Raw genomic sequence first — 17,173 nt, forward strand, 5'->3', positions numbered from 1 at the left:
CAGCCTGTGGAGGGAAGAGACGGGGGCACACAAGAGGCTGCACTCATGGGCTCTCCGAGCGGAGCTGGCAGAGGGGATGAGTACAGGCCAGTCAGACAGCTGAGAGGAAGGCAGAGCCCGTTCTGGATCAAGGACTCTACTCGGGTGGCAGAGACTTCCCATCTTGAAGTTTCTGCTTGCTCTGATCCCATTGTCCCTCCAAGCCCTAGAGAGGGCCCTGGCTCGCTAGTGTTGGAAGCCCTGAAGCACCCAGGGAGAGAAGCAGAACTGTGCCATCTTTCGGTGGCCTCTACTGACCAAGAGAGACTCCCGTGGGCTCGCTCACCTTTCCCCAGCTCCATTAAAGAAGCCCCCTTTCAGGACCTGCCAGGTGTCCAGTAGCTCAGACTCTATGCTCCCAATGCAGGAGGCTCAGGTTCAGTCCCTGGTCAGGGAATTAGATCCCACGTGCTGCAACCAAGAGTTTGCAAGCTGCAATTAAAGATCCTGCATGCTGCAATTAAGACCTGGTGCCGGGAAATAAATAAATATTAAAAAAAAAGAAGCCCCTTTCTGGACTTCCCGGGTGCCCAGAGGCTAGGACTCCGTGCTCCCAATGCAGCGGGGGTGTAGGGGGTAGAGGTCCTGGGTTTGATCCCTGGTCAGGGGACTCAGTCCCATATGCCACACCTAAAAGTTTTCATGCTGCAAATAAGGCACAGCACAGCCAAACAAAATTTTTTTTCACAAAAAAGAGAAGCAGCAGCCCCATTTCAAAGCCCAGCTAATGCTAGGAGCCCACTCTGCTGCTCTGTCCACATTGCTGGCCCCACCTGCCTCCCCGACTCCAAGTGTGGGAGGCGCTGCCTCTGCACGGTCCACCCCATCCCAGCGGCACCCCTCCATGGCCACCTGCTCCTCACCAGCATCTCCCAGGTACGTCGCTGTAGGCAGGTATAAAGAACCTCCAGAGTTTGGAGTGAGTGTATTTGGGAGTACACAGCACTTGTTGATGAACTGACAAGCATTCAGGCTGTGAAGTAAAGACACAGCCAGAGGCCCCAGTTCCACCTCATCTTTTGGGTTGATTTATTTTTAAAAATAATTTTTACTATCGTTTGCCCATACCATGCAGCATGTGGGATCTTTGTTTCCCAACCAGGAACTGAACCCACAACTCCTGCAGTGGAAGTGCAGAGTCTTAACCACTGGACCACCAGAGACGTCCCCAGGCTAAACTTTTGCTCTGCTTCTTTGTTTGGTTTGTCTGGGGAAGAGGTTAATGTCCTAAACAATCTCTATCAGAACATCACAGGATTATAGTCTCAAATGATTCAGAAGTCTAGCCCCCAATCCTTTTCATTGAAGTAATCACCAGTAATAGGTAAGGTGCTCATTATTCCAGCCTTTTGATGGATGAATGTAGATATTCATGTAGAATAAATGTAGACATTTAATGAATGTAGATGTATATGAACGTATCTACATAAAGGTGCTTTTCTAGCACAAGAGGGAGGACCCTTTATGTTACCTGTGACCTCAGAACCCTCCCTCGTTAGTCCAGGCAGATCATCTTCCTCTGTTGTAACAATCAGTACGCACATACCTCATCTTATTAACCCCTTCATACACACAGGGCCATTTAGGTTATTTTTGCTCTTACTTTTCATTTTTTATTATCACAAACAATGTTACAATGGACACCCTGGCCCGCTCTTTCTGATATGCACAAATGACTGCCTAAGTCAGACCCCTGCAGAAATGCTAGGTCAGAGGGACCCAGGTTTCACAATCTTACGGATCTGGCCATGTCTAGCCAATACCCCACCCACCGTGCAGGAGCACTGAGGACACTCTGCGTGCAAGAGAGTTCGGGAGAAACAAGGTGCCTGTCTCAGCTCACCAACACTAGCTCCACTGGCTGTGGCCTCAGTGGGGTAACGTCTCTGTGGTCTAAGCCCCACCCGGCACACGGACACATGTGAGGAAGGCCCCCATTTCCTACTTAATAGTGATTCTCGGAACATTTCAAAAACCCACTGCAATGCAGTGATGAAATACAAATAGGAACAAACCCATAAGAGGGAACGTGAAGGGGCAAGCAGCAGAAAACAAGAGACCGCGATTCATTTCCCAAGGTTAGGAAGTGGAAGGCAGGGTGTGAGTGGATGAGGACCGCAGGGGAGGAAGCTGTAGCCTGGACCACCATCAGGGCCACAGGCAGCGCATCGCCAGCCTCCCCACGCGAACCAGGAAGAGGATGTGGGCTCTGAACAAGCAGGGACAGAGGGCAGGACAGGAAACAGAGCTGGAAACCAGGACCAACTAAGGGCCCCTCTAGGGACTTCCCTGGTGGCCCAGGGGTTAAGACTCCATGCTCCCAATTCAAGGGCACCTGACTTTGACCCCTGGTCAGGGAACTAGATCCCACAGACCACAAATAAGGATCCCATATGCCTCAAGGAAGATCCCACAGGCCACAGCAGACACTTGGTACAGCTAAGTAAATGAATATTTCTTTAAAAAGAAAAATAATAAAGAGCCCCTCTAGAGAAGAGCTGTACCAACTAGCTTCATCCATGGCCTACTTCCATCGTGGGGGCAGGCAGTTAATGCAGGGGAAAACAGAGGATTGTGCTCCAAAGATATTAACCCTTGGACTGGAACAGGGGTAATTCTTAAAGAATGTGGAAAATTTAAAGAGATGGGAATACCAGACCACCTTATTTGCCTCCTGAGAAACCTGTATTCAGGTCAAGAGGCAACAGTTAGAACCAGACATGGAACAACGGACTGGTTCCAAATTGGGAAAGGTATACGTCAAGGTGTATATTGTCACCCCGGTTATTTAACTTATAGGCAGAGTACATCATGCTAAATGCCTGGCTGGATGAAGCACAAGCTGGAATCAAGAATGCCAGGAGAAACATCAATAACCTCAGACATGCAGATGACACCACCCTTATGGCAGAAATTAAAGAGGAACTAAAGAGCCTCTTGATGAAAATGAAAGAGGAGAGTGAAAAAGCTGGCTGAAAACTCAACATTCAAAAAAACTAAGATCATGGCATCTGGTCCCAACACTTCATGGCAAACAGATGGGGAAACAATGGAAACAGTGACAGACTTTATTTTCTTGGGCTCCAAAATCACTGCAGATGGTGACTGCAGGCATGAAATTAAAAGATGCTTGCTCCTTGGAATAAAAGCTATGACAAACCTAGACAGGATATTAAAAACCAGAGATACTATTTTAGCGACAAAGGTCCATATAGTCAAAGCTATGGTTTTTCCAGTCATGAAAGGATGTGACAGTTGGACCATAAAGAAAGCTGAGAGCCGAATAATTGATGCTTTTGAACGGTGGTGTTGGAGAAGACTCTTGAGAGTCCCTTGAAATGCAAGGAGATCAAACCAGTCAATCCTAAAGGAAATCAGTCCTGAATATTCATTGGAAGGACTGATGCTGAAATTGAAGCTCCAATACTTCGGTCACCTGATGCGAAGAACTGACTCACTGGAAAAGACCCTGATGCTAGGAAAGATTGAAGGCAGGAGGAGAAGGGGATGCCAGAGGATGAGATGGTTGGATGGTATCACCAACTCTTTGGACATGAGTTTAAGGGAAGCCTGGCGTGTTGCAGTCCATGGTGTCGCAAAGACTCAGACACGACTGAGCAACTGAACTGACTGGAGCAGGAGCAGACGAACTCTCTGTACAAAGTGTGACAGTCAATTTGTGGGGCATTGCTGGTTACATACAGCCTCTGTGGCACATTCTTCTTAGTTTTCTATTTTTTTTTTTAAACTAACCCTTTAAAAATATAAATACCACACTTATCTCACAGGCCTCACAAAAGGAAGCAGGCCAGATGTGGTCCATGAGCCACCGTGGACTAGAGAGTACATGGGCTCCAGACTGGGCTGGTACCTCCAAACTCAGGCAAGGCCAGCCAGCAAGCCCTGCTCTCTGTCTATACAGCTAGCCGTCCAAGAGAGACCTGTGGGGGCAACAGACCTAACTCAGTTTGCTAGACTATCAGCCTGGTTCTTCATTTTTAAACACAAATGAACCAGGACTTTCCTGGCAGCCCAGTGGATAGGACTCTGCGCTTCTGCTGCTGAGGGCCCAGGTTCAATCCCTACTGGGGGAACTAAGATCCCACGAGCTGTACTGCATGGCCGAAAAAAAATTTTAAACTTAAAAAAAATAATAAACATAACTGAACTAACATTCACCAGGCACTAAGGGAAAGCCAGCCGTCTGAAAAAGAATGACCAAAATAAACAACCAGAACCAGATCCCAGAGGAAACGGGATCATTTAAGGGTCAGGAGATAATTTTTAAAACAATTCTAATTAGTGTGTCCGAGAATGTCAACCCAATTTGGCTTCTGTGAAGCAAGAGCAAGATGCTATGAAAATGAAATAATCAGAGGACCAGAGGGAGAAAAATTAAAAAATGAGGCTCCCAAATGAAAACCTTTACTAGGAAGTCTGGAGGACAATGTTAAGACCGTCCACGAGACTCCAGAAAGGAAAGACGTACATGGGGGCAGGGACAGGACAGAACCAGCACACAGGACCAATCCAGGACGTCTAACCACTAACAGGATTTCAAGGAAGAGGAAATACAGGAAACGCAGAGGAGGAAATTACCAAAGAAATGACAGGGAAAAATGTTCAGAGTGAAAGGCTGACATAACACTTTAAACTGAAAGGGTCCAAAAGCACCCAGCAGTGAATGAAAAAAAAAAGTCTCACCGAAACACAGCCTTACAAAACCCCGGTACACTAAAGACAGAGGACATCCTATACACTTCCAAAGAAGGAAACTAATAAAGCAAAACAAAACAGGAAAATCCAACAAGAAAAAAATGAAGTTCACTATAGAGAAATGAGAATTAAACTGGTGTTAGATATCTTACTGGGCTTCCCTGGTGGCTCAGTGGTAAAGAATCCACCTGCCAATGCAGGAGACACGGGTTCAATCCTTGGGTGGAAAAGATCCCCTGAAGGAGGGCGTGGCAACCCACTCCATTATTCTTGCCTGGAAAATCCCATGGAGAGGAGCCTGGTGGGCAACAATCCATGGGGTATCTTATTAGCAATGATGGATGCTATAAGACAAGAGATTAACGCATCTGATGTTTGCAGGGGAAATAAATTCAAATACTGTACTCAGTCGAATCATCAATTAAAAGTGAGGGCAAAACAAAAGTTTTCCTCCCATTTATTCTTTCTGAGAAAGTACTTCAGAATGCATTTTCTAAAAAAGAACAAAATAATATAATTTGCAGCAACATGAATGGACCTAGAAGTTACCATATTGAGTGAAGTAAGTCACAGATGACATCAGTTATATGTGGAATCTTAAAAAAGGATACAAATGAACTTACCTACAAAACAGAAATAGAGTCACAGATGTAGGGAACAAACAAACCAGGGGGTGAGGGTAGGGGGGATAAACTGGAAGACCGGGGCTGACATATACACACCACCAGATAGAGAGAGAACCACTAAGGACCTGCTGTGCAGTACCGGGGACTCTACTCCACACTCTGTAATGACCACACGGGAAAAGAATCTAAAAACGAGTGGAGATCCGGATACGGACAACTGATTTCACTCTGCTGTACGCCTGAAACTAACACAACAGTGTAGATCAGCTACACTCCCCCCAAAACAATTTTTTTTTAAGTAAACAAGGACTGCACTTCAGCTAAACCAGAGTAAAACAAAAATGAAAAAGACACAGCGCCCAGAAGACAGACACTGGCTCTAACCCAGGGAAGCTGTGGAGGCAAGTCTGTTATGAGTCTGAGGCATGCCTCAAGAACTAGGTCTCCAGACTGAAGCCAGGAAAAAGCGTTCCAGAAACAAAACTTCCAGAAAGAAAAAAGGAAATACCATTCAACAGATTATTAAATTAAATGGCTAGGTACTTTCAAAAACAGAGTACAGATCCTCCTCACCTTACGATGGGGTTACATGCAGATAAAGCCATCATAAGTTGAAAACGCATTTGCAACACCTAACCTACCGAGCATCGTGCTCAGTCTAGCTTACCCCAAACATGCTCAGAACACTTATCTTAGCCTACAGCTGGGCACCACCATCTACCACAGAGTCTGTTTTATTATAAAGTGTCACAAATCTCACATAAATGAATACTATGAAAATGAAAGTGTTAGTCGCTCAGTCGTGTCCGACTCTTTGCGACCCCATGGACTATAGGCCCCCAGGCTCCTCTATCCATGGGATTTTCCAGGCAAGAATACTGGAGTGGGTTGCCATTTCCTTCTGCATGTAGCTTGCTGGGCTTCTCTATCTGTGGAATTCTTCAGGTAAGAATACTGGAGAGGGTAGCCATTTCTCTCTCCAGGGTATCTTCCCCATCCACGGATGGAACCCAGGTCTCCCACATTGTAGGCAGATTCTTTACTGTCTGAGCCACCAGGGAAGCCCAACTGAATACTATACTGAAAGTTAAAAACCGGATGGTTTTAAGTGGTTTGCCTCCATGTCTCGGGATTGCCTGGAAAATACAAGTACAGCTGACAGAGAAGCTGACAGACAGCAAAGGATAGAAGTGCCGGGAAGGGAAGGGAAGGCTTTTCGATATTTCCCCTGACAGAGTGATACAACTTAGAGTATGTGGAAGTGAAAGTCACTCAGTTGTGTCTGACTCTTTGTGACATGGACTATATACAGTCCATGGAACTCTCCAGGCCAGAATACTGCAGTGGGTAGCCTTTCCCTTCTCCAGGGGATCTTCCCAACCCAGGGATAAAACCCAGATCTCCCACATTGGAGGCGAACTCTTTACCAGCTGAGCCACCAGGGAAGCCCAAGAATACTGGAGTGGGCAGCCAATCTGTTCTCCAGGGGAACTTCCCAACCCAGGAATCGAACTGGGGTCTCCTGCATTACAGGAGGATTCTTTACCAGCTGAGCTACCAGGGAAGCCCAGAGTATGTGGAATAAGGACTAAAGATTTCAGTACATTTAGGATTCCAAAGGCAATTAAAAAACAACAACAACTTGAAAATAATAATGTAAATATCAAAAACTGGGAGAAGGAGGGAGAGGGGTGAGGAAAATATAAAGGAGGCTTCCATCTTCCACCATGGGAAACCAATAATGTCAAAATCTGATAAATCAAGGAAGAGCTGCATAAGCATATTGTTCAATTATGTGTCTGGAAGAAACCACTAGAAGCACTAAATCCCAGAAATTGTCTTAACGGTAGTCACTTCTGGAAGGCAGAACCAGGGTTGGGGAGAGTGGTATTAGAGCCTGTCTATCCAGATAAGCCTCAGCGCCATTTGATTATCTGACCATGTGACTGCGTGACTTTGTTAAATGCCCCAGCCTACTCCTGACGTTCTTATTTAGTAGGTCCAAACTCTGCATTCGAAATTCGAAATTCTGATGACCTGTGCTACTTTAACAACCGTCTGTGCTAAGTCGCTTCAGTCGTGTCTGACTCTTTGCGACCCCATGGACTACAGCCCTCCAGGCTCCTCTGTCCATGGGATTCTCCAGGCAAGAATACTGGAGTAGGTTGCCATTTTCTTCTCCAGGGGATCTTCCCAGGGATCAAACCCACATCTCTACGTCTCCTGCATTGGCAGGCAGGTTCTTTACCACTAGCGCCACCCAGGAAGCCCCGAGGTGCTTTAAGAACCACATGAATAATATCTCCTCTGTGTTCTATTCAAAGCTGAGAAATGATGGTTCTCCAAGCTCCTGTGACATAGAAGCCCGATGTGGACTTTGATTCAGAGAAACTGAGTCTCAGAGCAATTCCGTGACCTGGCCTGGAGGTGCCCACTGGCCCTGAGCCTGGGCTATTTCTCGTATCGATGAGGCTGGCGCCCTTCCACACCCTGCTCCGGACTGGCCAGCCAAGACCTGTCTGGCCAGGCTTCCTCCGCGGGTCATTATTCAGACAGCACTTGTCCTTTGGCTCAGCTGCGCTGGGAGGGCCACCAAGGACACCCGAAGGGATGGGTGAGAGGCCAGTGCCAGTCTGTGCTGGAGTGGACCCACGGAGCCTGGTGCCAGCTCTGTCCTCCTGGCAGGAGGTCCACATGCGATCCCCCTCTGCCTGCCTGCATCGGCCCCGAGTGGGCACCGCACACCACAGGGCTCCCTCGTCCGCAGGAGAAGAAGGGGAGCAGAACCGGAAGTCTACTGGTGCCCCAAACCGGGAGAGAGGAAGGGGCCTTAGTCAAACACTTTGACTTTCAGCAAGAGTGACTAGAAACCAAACTGGAGAACGAGGGGAGAGGCCTATAATGTAGCAGGGTATGTTGTCAGTTTCTCTAAGGGCCTGCCAGCTTTTAATTTTTAATTGGGAAATATACAGCACATATTAACATGTGTATATACACATATACAAATACTTCATGTTCACATATATGTATACATATACACATACATATACATTTGATGTTGTTCAGTCACGCTAAGTGGTGTCCAACTCTGCAACCCCATGGATTACAGCACGCCAGGCTTCCCTGTTCTTCACTATCTCCTGGAGTTTGCTCAAACTCATGTCCATTGAGTCTACCTAACCATCTCTTTCTCTGTTGTCCCCTTCTCCTCCTGCCCTCAATCTTCCCCAGCATTAGGGTCTTTTCCAATGAGTCAACTCTTTGCATCAGGTGGCCAAAGAACTGGAGTTTCAGCTTTATCATCAGTCCTTCCAATGAATATTCAGGGTTGCTATCCTTTAGGATTGACTGGTTTGATCTCTTTGTAGTCCAAGGGACTCTCAAGAGTCTCCTCCAGCACCACAATTTGAGAGTATCAATTCTTTGGGGCTCAACCTTCTTTATAGTCCAACTCTCATATGTACAGATGTTGAGAGTTATTCAGTCCCTAAGTACACCAATATTTAATATATGTATATGTCCATAAATCTATATTCCATTTAAAGACCTAAAGGAACATCCGCTTATGGAGCACACAGCCCTAGAAACAAATAATACCTGAACTCTGCATCACCCCCAACAGGGATAATCATTTGCTGAATTAGGGGTTGATCATTTCTTTTTTTATCTTCCTAGTTTCATGAGGCCTGTGTGCATTCCTAAGCAGTGTATTGTTTAGTTCTGCTTGTTTTTCAACCTTATCTAATCGGAATCTTGCAACTCATACTTTCTGTCTTGCCCTCTGGGTGGCAGGGGGAATGGGGGTGCTGGAGGTGGGTGGGGGTGGAGGGGTGGAGGTGGCGGGGTGGTTGCGGCGGGGAAGTCATCCTTCAGGAAGAGTGTATGTAGCCGCAGCTCCTCAGTGTTCACTGGATGGAGAAGTAGTCCATGCAGGATTTACTTACAGACTCTATTGTCAGTTGCTATCTGGACTATTTCTAGTTTTCTTCTATGCTGCCTGGAAAACTCTTCCAGGAGTGGTTGGCCTTTTAACATGCTCCTTCTCCAGAGCCTGGGTTTTGCCTCTGCACAGGGCACAGGAGGAACACCAGGCCAGTAGCTAAGAGTTCCTGGGGCTTCCCAGGTAGAGCCAGTCGTAAAGAATCCGCCCACCAATACAGGAGATGCAAGAGACGCAGGTTCAATCCCTGGGTCGGGAAGATCGCCTGGAGGAGGAAATGGCAACCCACTCCAGTATTCTTGCCTGGGAAATCCCATGAACAGAGGAGTCTGGTGGACTACAGTCCACGGGGTTGCAAAGAGTTGAACACGACTGAGCACACGGGCTAGAGTTCTGGGAGTTCCCTACAGCCACGAGATGATGCGATTCCCGGGATCCCTCTCTCCGTGGCCCGGCCTCCCTCACTCACAGAAGCCTTTTGCCCTGAATCTGAGATCCCCGCCCCTGCTCTAACAGCAGAAAAACAATGGCCTTCTTTGAGGCAGTCCGGATTTCTGAGTCACACCCCTCTCCCTACTGTCTGCCCCTTCTTCCCCAGGTAAGGAAACACAGCTCTCAATGAAAGGGCTCCATTGACCAGCCATGGGTGCGAGAGCGTGAGAGCGAGAGCAGGAGGGGACCCCGCCTCTACCTGCCTGGACCCAGCCACCTGGCCCGCTCGGTCCTCACACTGGCCACGTGGCCACGGGGGAACAAAGGAAACACACCCATGGTCAGAGCCAGGCATTTCTCCATATGTTACAATATATGTAACATATATTGTTCCACTTAAGGCTCATGTAATTTTAGAGGTGGGAAAATAACAATAAAAGATGACAAACATTTGTGAATACACACCATATGCCACTGTGCTAAAGGCTTTATATACCTTATCCCAGTGAGTCATAAACCACAATAGTGGTGATTAAATTAACTTGGAGGTTAAGACCAGTATTTAAAAAAAAAAAAAGGAAACAGATGAGACTGGAATAAAGATGAGTATACTAGAGCATGTCGCACGATGTAAAGGTGTTGCTTTGTGAGCTTTTTCTTTCCCTTCAATTCACGGATATTTATTTCCCTGGGCTGGGTCAAAATGTAAAATTTATCCTCTCACTGTGGGTAGAGGTTAAAAAACTTTACAATGCCCCTTCCTGTCTTATCCTGACGTAGGTTCAGGTGCTAACCTAATTTAACAAGAAAATAACTGCAGCGACTTCCTCAGCCTCATCTCGGTTCACACACCTTGGTCAGCACCCACCCACCAGGCTCCTGAAACAGCGGCTTCCCCGCCCCTTCCTCTTTCCTCCCCCAGTGCTGTGGCCTCAGCCCAGAACATTCTCCCCGCCCCCTCACCAGCTCTCTGCACAGCTGGTTCCTTTCCATCGCTCAGGCCCCAGCGTGGGGGTCATGTCCGCAGAGTTCCTGGCCTGCGGCCCGAGCAGCCCCTTTCCTGTTCTTGGGTCGTGTGGACGTGCGTCTCCTGGTTGCTGTCTGCCTTCCCCGTGTGAGCCCAAAGGAGACGCTATCCGAGGTCCTCGCGGACGCACCTGGCACCGGGCACACAGTTGTGGTTGAGTCGCTGAGTCGTGTCCAACTCTTTGTGCCCCGTGGACCGCAGCACGCCAGGCTTCCCTGACCTTCACTACCTCCCGGGGTTTGCTCACATTCATGTCCGTTAAGTTGGTGATGCCATCCGACCATCTCATCCTCACCCCCTTCTCCTTTTGCCTTCAATCTTTCCCAGCACAGGGGTCTTTTCTAATAAGTCAGCTCTTCATGTCACATGGCCAACAACTTCCCAATTTGTTGGATGAATACAGACACTCTCAGGTCCTCGTGTTGGTAAAGAGCAAAGCCAGGGTCCCATCCTGGGTGTGCCTGAGCCCTTGACCCCTGCACTACACAGGAAAACTCAGACACAGCACCTACTGGCCCTGGCCCCATCACGGGGAAGTCTGGGCGCTTGGCTGGGTGGGGCTCCGACCCCCAGTGCTCTCCTAGGGCAACAGGGTGTGTGTGGTGGGGTGGGGAGGGGGGACACGGTGGGCTCTTGTGGTCAGCTGAGAACCTGGAAGAGATAAGCGAGGAAACAGCAAATCCTGAGGCTAGAAGAAACTGGCCAAAGAATGGAGAAATACCAGAAAAGATCATGCGGGCGGTCAAAGATCATGCGGGCGGCCAGCTCAGAAATAAGCTGGTGACTAGGTCACACAGAGTCGGACATGACTGAAGTGACTTGGCCGCAGCAGCAGGATTCAAGAGGTGGGGCTGAAAAGCCAGAGGACCAAGGCCAGAGGAGTGGTCCGCAGGAACACTGTGGCCTTGCTGCCCCCTGGTGGCTGTGGAATGCTTGGCCCCCAGAGGGGGGAAAAAAGGGTGGGCTGGCCTGTGGGATCCACTCTTCAGAGGTCATTTACTGAGGGTTTGGTGTAGGCCTGGTTGCTGGGGACTGGAAATGAGGCTGACATGGCTCCAACTGACAAGGACCGCTGTTCCCTACATCCAGGCAGTGACCCCACTCTGACAGGATTATTCCCCCTTTTCAAGTAACTTCGGGGAGCCACCTCCCTCAAACGGGCCTCAGAGGGCACAGATGGTATGTCACTCATCTCTGGAGCCCCAGCACCAGGACAGGGCCTGGCACGTCAGAACAGTCATAGCGGCTACTATTTCACAAGTGCTAAGTGCCTCCACGGCAGAAAGTGAAGAGGAACTAAAAAGCCTCTTGGTGAAAGTGAAAGAGGAGAGTGAAAAAGTTGGCTTAAAGCTCAACATTCAGAAAACTAAGATCATGGCATCTGGTCCCATCACTTCATGGAAAATAGATGGGGAAACAGTGGAAACAGTGTCAGACTTTATTTTTTTGGGCTCCAAAATCACTGCAAATGGTGACTGCGGCCATGAAATTAAAAGACTCCTTGGAAGGAAAGTTATGACCAACCTAGATAGCATATTAAAAAGCAGAGATATGACTTCGCCAACAAAGGTCCATCTAGTCAAGGCTATGGTTTTTCCAGTGGTCATGTATGGATGTGAGAGTTGGACTGTGAAGAAGGCTGAGTGCCGAAGAACTGATGCTTTTGAACTGTGGTGCTGGAGAAGACTCTTGCGAGTCCCTTGGCAAGGAGATCCAACCAGTGTATCCTAAAGGAGACCAGTCCTGGGTGTTCACTGGAAGGACTGATGGTGAGGCTGAAACTCCAATACTTTGGCCACCTCATGCGAAGAGCTGACTCATTGGAAAAGATCCTGATGCTGGGAGGGATTGGGGGCAGGAGGAGAAGGGGACGAAAGAGGATGAGATGGCTGGATGGCATCACCGACTCGATGCACGTGAGTTTGGGTGAACTCCAGGAGCTGGTGATGGACAGGGAGGCCTGGCGTGCTGCAATTCATGGCGTCGCAAAGAGTCCGACACAACTGAGTGACTGAACTGAACTGAACTGATGAAAGGTTTGCTTGTCTCACATCAAGTGTTCACATATATTTCCGAAGGACAACAACAGCACCCTTTCTTGGGGGTACAGAAAACACTACGCCTATCCAAAAGACTGTGGCAGGATATCTGTAAAGCCAAGCTGTTCCTAAATGCTAGAGGGCAAAAAAAGAAAGCTATTAGAAGACTGCCCTGTGCTGCAAAGCAGATTCCAGGATTTCCTGGTTGGAAGGAACCTTCAAGGTCAACCAGCCTCCCTCATGTTTTCCACAAAGCTGCCTCCTGAATCTAATCATGGAAAGGAAAAGAGCTCACAGCATGACTAGCTTTTGGCATGGAATATTCTTCCTCTTTTTGTTCAGTCACTAAGTCATGCCGGACTCTTTGTGACCCTGTGGACTGCAGCACATCAGGCTCCTCTATCCTCCACCATCTCCCAGAATTTGCTCAAATTTATGTCCATTGAGTTGGTGATGCGATCTCACCATCTCATCCTCTGTCACCCCCTTCTCCTTTTACCTTCAATCTTTCCCAGTGTCAGGGTCTTTTAGAATGAATCAGTTCTTCTTCTTAACAAATTAAAAAGTATTAATACTTATGATCAAAACCAAATCTCTGGGACTTCCCTAATGATCCAGTGGTTAAGCATCCACGTTTATACTTCAGGAGGCGCTGGTTCAATCCCTGGTTGGGGAACTAAGATCTCCCACATGCCAACCAGGGCAGCCAAAAAAGAAATCATTAAAAAAAAAAAACCCAAATCTCTGCTTTTCTTTTCCCCTCAGTTCAAGTGTAATAAAACTACAAAAGATCGAAAGTGATACCCTACCTCTGTACACATCAGGTGGCCTGCCCATAATACAGCTCAGGCCGTTTCCTCCAGAAGAAGAAAGGCTGGCCTCCCAAACCTCTGCAGGAAAGGCCTGCCTGGTCGCACATCACATTTGGACTAAGTACAAGGTCTTGTGTTTCAGGCAACCATAAATGACCAAAAATCTCTGCTTCTTAACTCACAAAATCCTCCCCTTCTCAAGTCCCTCCTCAATTACACTTCCTGTCTCCCCACCCTAGACAGTGAGTTCCTTCCGGAAACTAACTGATCTTACAGCACCCAGCACACTGCTCATTCCATAGCCATGTGGTGAAAGCAACTCCTTGATCAACTAAAGATCTCAGTTTTTCTGCTACCTATTTGCTGTGTGATCTTGGACAGCTTTCTTAACCTTCCCAAACTTCAGTTTCCTCCTCCGTAAAGTCCTACCAAAATAGGGCTGTTCTGAAGACTAAATACAATGATACATGTAGAATACTTAAAACTGGTGGCCAGTACAACATAAAGGGTTTAAGAAGTACAGACAATCACCATTATTCCTATGAATCACACTCCCGCCCCAAAGCACATCATGCTGGAGCTGAGTTTCTCAGCCTTGACACCACCACCATTTCTTTGTTGTGGGGGCCCATCCGGTGCTTTGTAGGTTATTTAGCAGCATCTCTGGTCTCCATCCTCTAGGAACCAGCAACACCCTACCTCCCCAGTTCTGACAACCAAAAATGTCTTCATAGAATGCCAAGCGTCCCCTCCTCCTTCACAGGGGACCACTGTAACTGGAACATGTAAATCTGTAGTGGAGTGGTCATTGTTCCCCTATTTCCCCACCATCACACTCTCCCCGCAGACAGCCACCTCCACTCCTGTCTTACCACTGAGTTGCCTTGGAGGGAAAAGGTGATAGGTGCTGTAGACATCATTGGAGAACTGGAGCTGGAGCTCAGGACTGCCCTTCAGGAGCTGGGCCACCTGGTCCACCTGGAAAGGCGTCTTCTCTAGGATCACGACAGCATCCTCCCCATCCCCGTCCCCAGATGCCTCATTCACCTGTGGGGGAGACACCATCAGTGGGCCCAGAGGCAGAACCACTGGGGAGGCCCGGAGAGCAAACATAAACGCTCCCAGGGCCTCTGCAATCCCAACACTTGGGGTTTCCTTCCCTGCAGTCTTCCCTCTGGGGAAGTCTAGCCAAAGGTACTCATGTTTCCTCCCACAGAAGACATCTCATCAGCCCAAATCCTTGTGGCATCCTTCTTCTGAAAGATGCAAAGCTTCTCCGCTATCTTCTCTTTTAGGCTCATAAGGCCTCTGTCAAATTCTCCCCATTTTACAGATGAAGAATCTGAGGTCTAGAGAAGATTAAGTGACCTGCCCAAAGTGACACAAATAGTCAACGCTGAAACAGAAAGTAGAATCTCTTGGGTATCCCAACTAGCTTCAAGCTCCAAGGTTCTCTTGGTTAAAATCTTCAGCAGGAACCGCAGACTGAAGACAGGTGGGCTCAGAGAACCACACAGAACCTTGCTAAAAAACAAGAGATGCAGGGATTTCCCCGGTGGTCGAGTAGTTAAGACTCCACACTTCCAATGCAGGAGGCATGGGTTCCAGCCCTGGTCAGGGAACTAGGATCCTGCATGGCCAAAAAAATGAGACACAGAGATAGGCTCAGATGCCTCAGACAGGTTCCCCCGAGCTTCCAAAAGTGAAAGCTCTTGCCAGGAGTTCTGGAGAACCCTCTGACAGCCTCCTCACTAGTTCTTGGGGTGGTCTTCAGTCTCTCCTGAGTCCGTGCTAGAAAGCTGAGCACATAGTATTTGAGCCAGCGGTGTCTGTCTACTGGCAGATACTGTGCATTCCTGGAGATCAAAGATGGTAATTCTCATCAGTGCTGGCCTGTCAGCTCATGGCATGTAGAACTGGACCAGCAATTGAATAAACTGTCTCCCCTGTTGGGGTGGAGTCCTGCAGAGCAAGGATCAAACCTCCTGCAGTCTCTATGTCACTGCCTGGGGCCTGGATGAACAAGACCATCCAGCAACATTTACTAGCTTCTGACAGAAGATGAGATGGTTGGATGGCATCACTAACTCCATGGACATGAGTTTGAGCAAGCTCTGGGAGTTGGTGATGGACAGGGAAGCCTGGCGTGCTGCGATTCATGGGGTCACAAAGAGTCTGACACCACTGAGCAACTGAACTGAACTACAAACTTACAGTAAAGAATCCGCCTGCAATGTAGGAGAGGTGGGTTCCATCCCTGGAGAAGGGAATGGCAACCCACTCCAGTATTCTTGCCTGGAGAACCCCTTGGAGAGAGGAGCCTAGTGGGATACAGCCCATGGGGTCGCAAAGAGTCGGACAGGGCTGAACGACTAACACTTTCACTTTCACTAGCATCTTACAGGTTTAATGAATGAACGATGAATCCTTAGGGACTTCAACATGTGATTTTTAATCGGCAACACACTCTACTGGTGTTAGTTCTTTATTTTAGTAAAAGAGGAATTAAGAAATTTAGCCTTACGCGTGTTAATTCCCTTAGTTAATTTCACGGATAATCCTGTCCCTTCCACCAACCAACCCTCGGATGCATATTAGTGCACTCTGCCTCCCCTGTCCCAGGATTGGTATTTTCCGAAGAATCTATTTAAAAAAAAAAAGCAAAATCCGCCTCCGAGGCGACGATTGGGTCACCCCCTTCCGTATCCCCTCCCCAGAACTGCCTATTGGTACCTTCCCGTGCAGGAAAATGATTTTGTCCCGCGCAGACTCCCTCAGCACTTTTTTCACCCTAAAGCCGGAGAAAGGTAAGCGGACAGGGGCAGAAGTACCATTCCCAACGCCCGCTTCCTCTCCCTCTGTGCTGGATGCCTCCGCCTCCTCGGCGTCCAGTTCGCGCTTTCTCTTGCTCTGCTGATGGGCTAGCTCCGCCATGCTGCCGGGCGGGAGGTGTGCGCCTGCGCAAACCTCACAAGCTCCTCCCACCCCGACAGAAGTGGCGACTACAACTCCCGACGTGCTTCGGGCCCGGAGACGGGGGCTCTTCTGGCGCTAAGGAGCCTAGGGGCTCGGATTCCTGGGACCTCCTCCCATCCAGCGTTTTAATTCGAGGTTACTTGTCCTTGATCCCCTTGTGCTGGCCCGCCCTCGTGGAGACCGGTGCTGAGGGAAAAGAGAAGGCAGCAGGTCTCTAAACAGGAGGGCTAGAGAGACTGCCATGTAAAAATTGTATTTATAATTTCTCTGCAACATCTCTAAGGGGCCACCACCTCAATAAAAGGCCAACTACCTAAAAATTTTTTTAAAAGCTGTCCCACTGGAGGAAACAAGATGTTTAGGAAACTTATCTGCGTCAACATCTGGCTCTGGAGAGAAGGGGGAAAAACAAAAATCCTGAAAACTTGTAATCACTGGTCAGTTTCCATTCAGGTTTAGAATTCAGATTCATACTGCCTACATGATCCAGGAACTCAAACTGAAAAATCTATTTCAGCCAGTTTTGTAGTCTTCACCTCTTGTTGTTTAGTCGCTGCGTTGTGTCC

At 48.2% G+C, this 17,173-nt stretch overlaps 1 protein-coding gene across 7 annotated transcripts in view; it reads right to left on the reverse strand.

Moving 5' to 3' along the window:
* LOC113885942 (m7GpppX diphosphatase) overlaps positions 1-17,121 on the reverse strand; it is a 116,731-nt gene extending 99,610 nt beyond the window's left edge. For 5 of the 7 annotated variants that reach the window (XM_027531800.1, XM_027531801.1, XM_027531798.1 and 2 more), the window contains exons 1-2: positions 16,365-16,912; positions 14,504-14,678 (exon numbers count right to left, since the gene is read on the reverse strand). In XM_027531800.1, the coding sequence (XP_027387601.1) occupies positions 14,504-14,678; positions 16,365-16,565 (376 nt within the window). In that variant the 5' untranslated portion in view covers positions 16,566-16,912. Of the gene's footprint in view, positions 1-14,503; positions 14,679-16,364 lie in introns of all 7 variants that reach the window. The other 2 variants (XM_027531803.1, XM_027531802.1) reach the window with 2 other exon arrangements.
* Between the last annotated feature and the right edge of the window lie 52 nt (positions 17,122-17,173).

This window comes from Bos indicus x Bos taurus, chromosome 29, assembly GCF_003369695.1.
Source record: "Bos indicus x Bos taurus breed Angus x Brahman F1 hybrid chromosome 29, Bos_hybrid_MaternalHap_v2.0, whole genome shotgun sequence".
Lineage (NCBI taxonomy): Eukaryota > Metazoa > Chordata > Mammalia > Artiodactyla > Bovidae > Bos > Bos indicus x Bos taurus.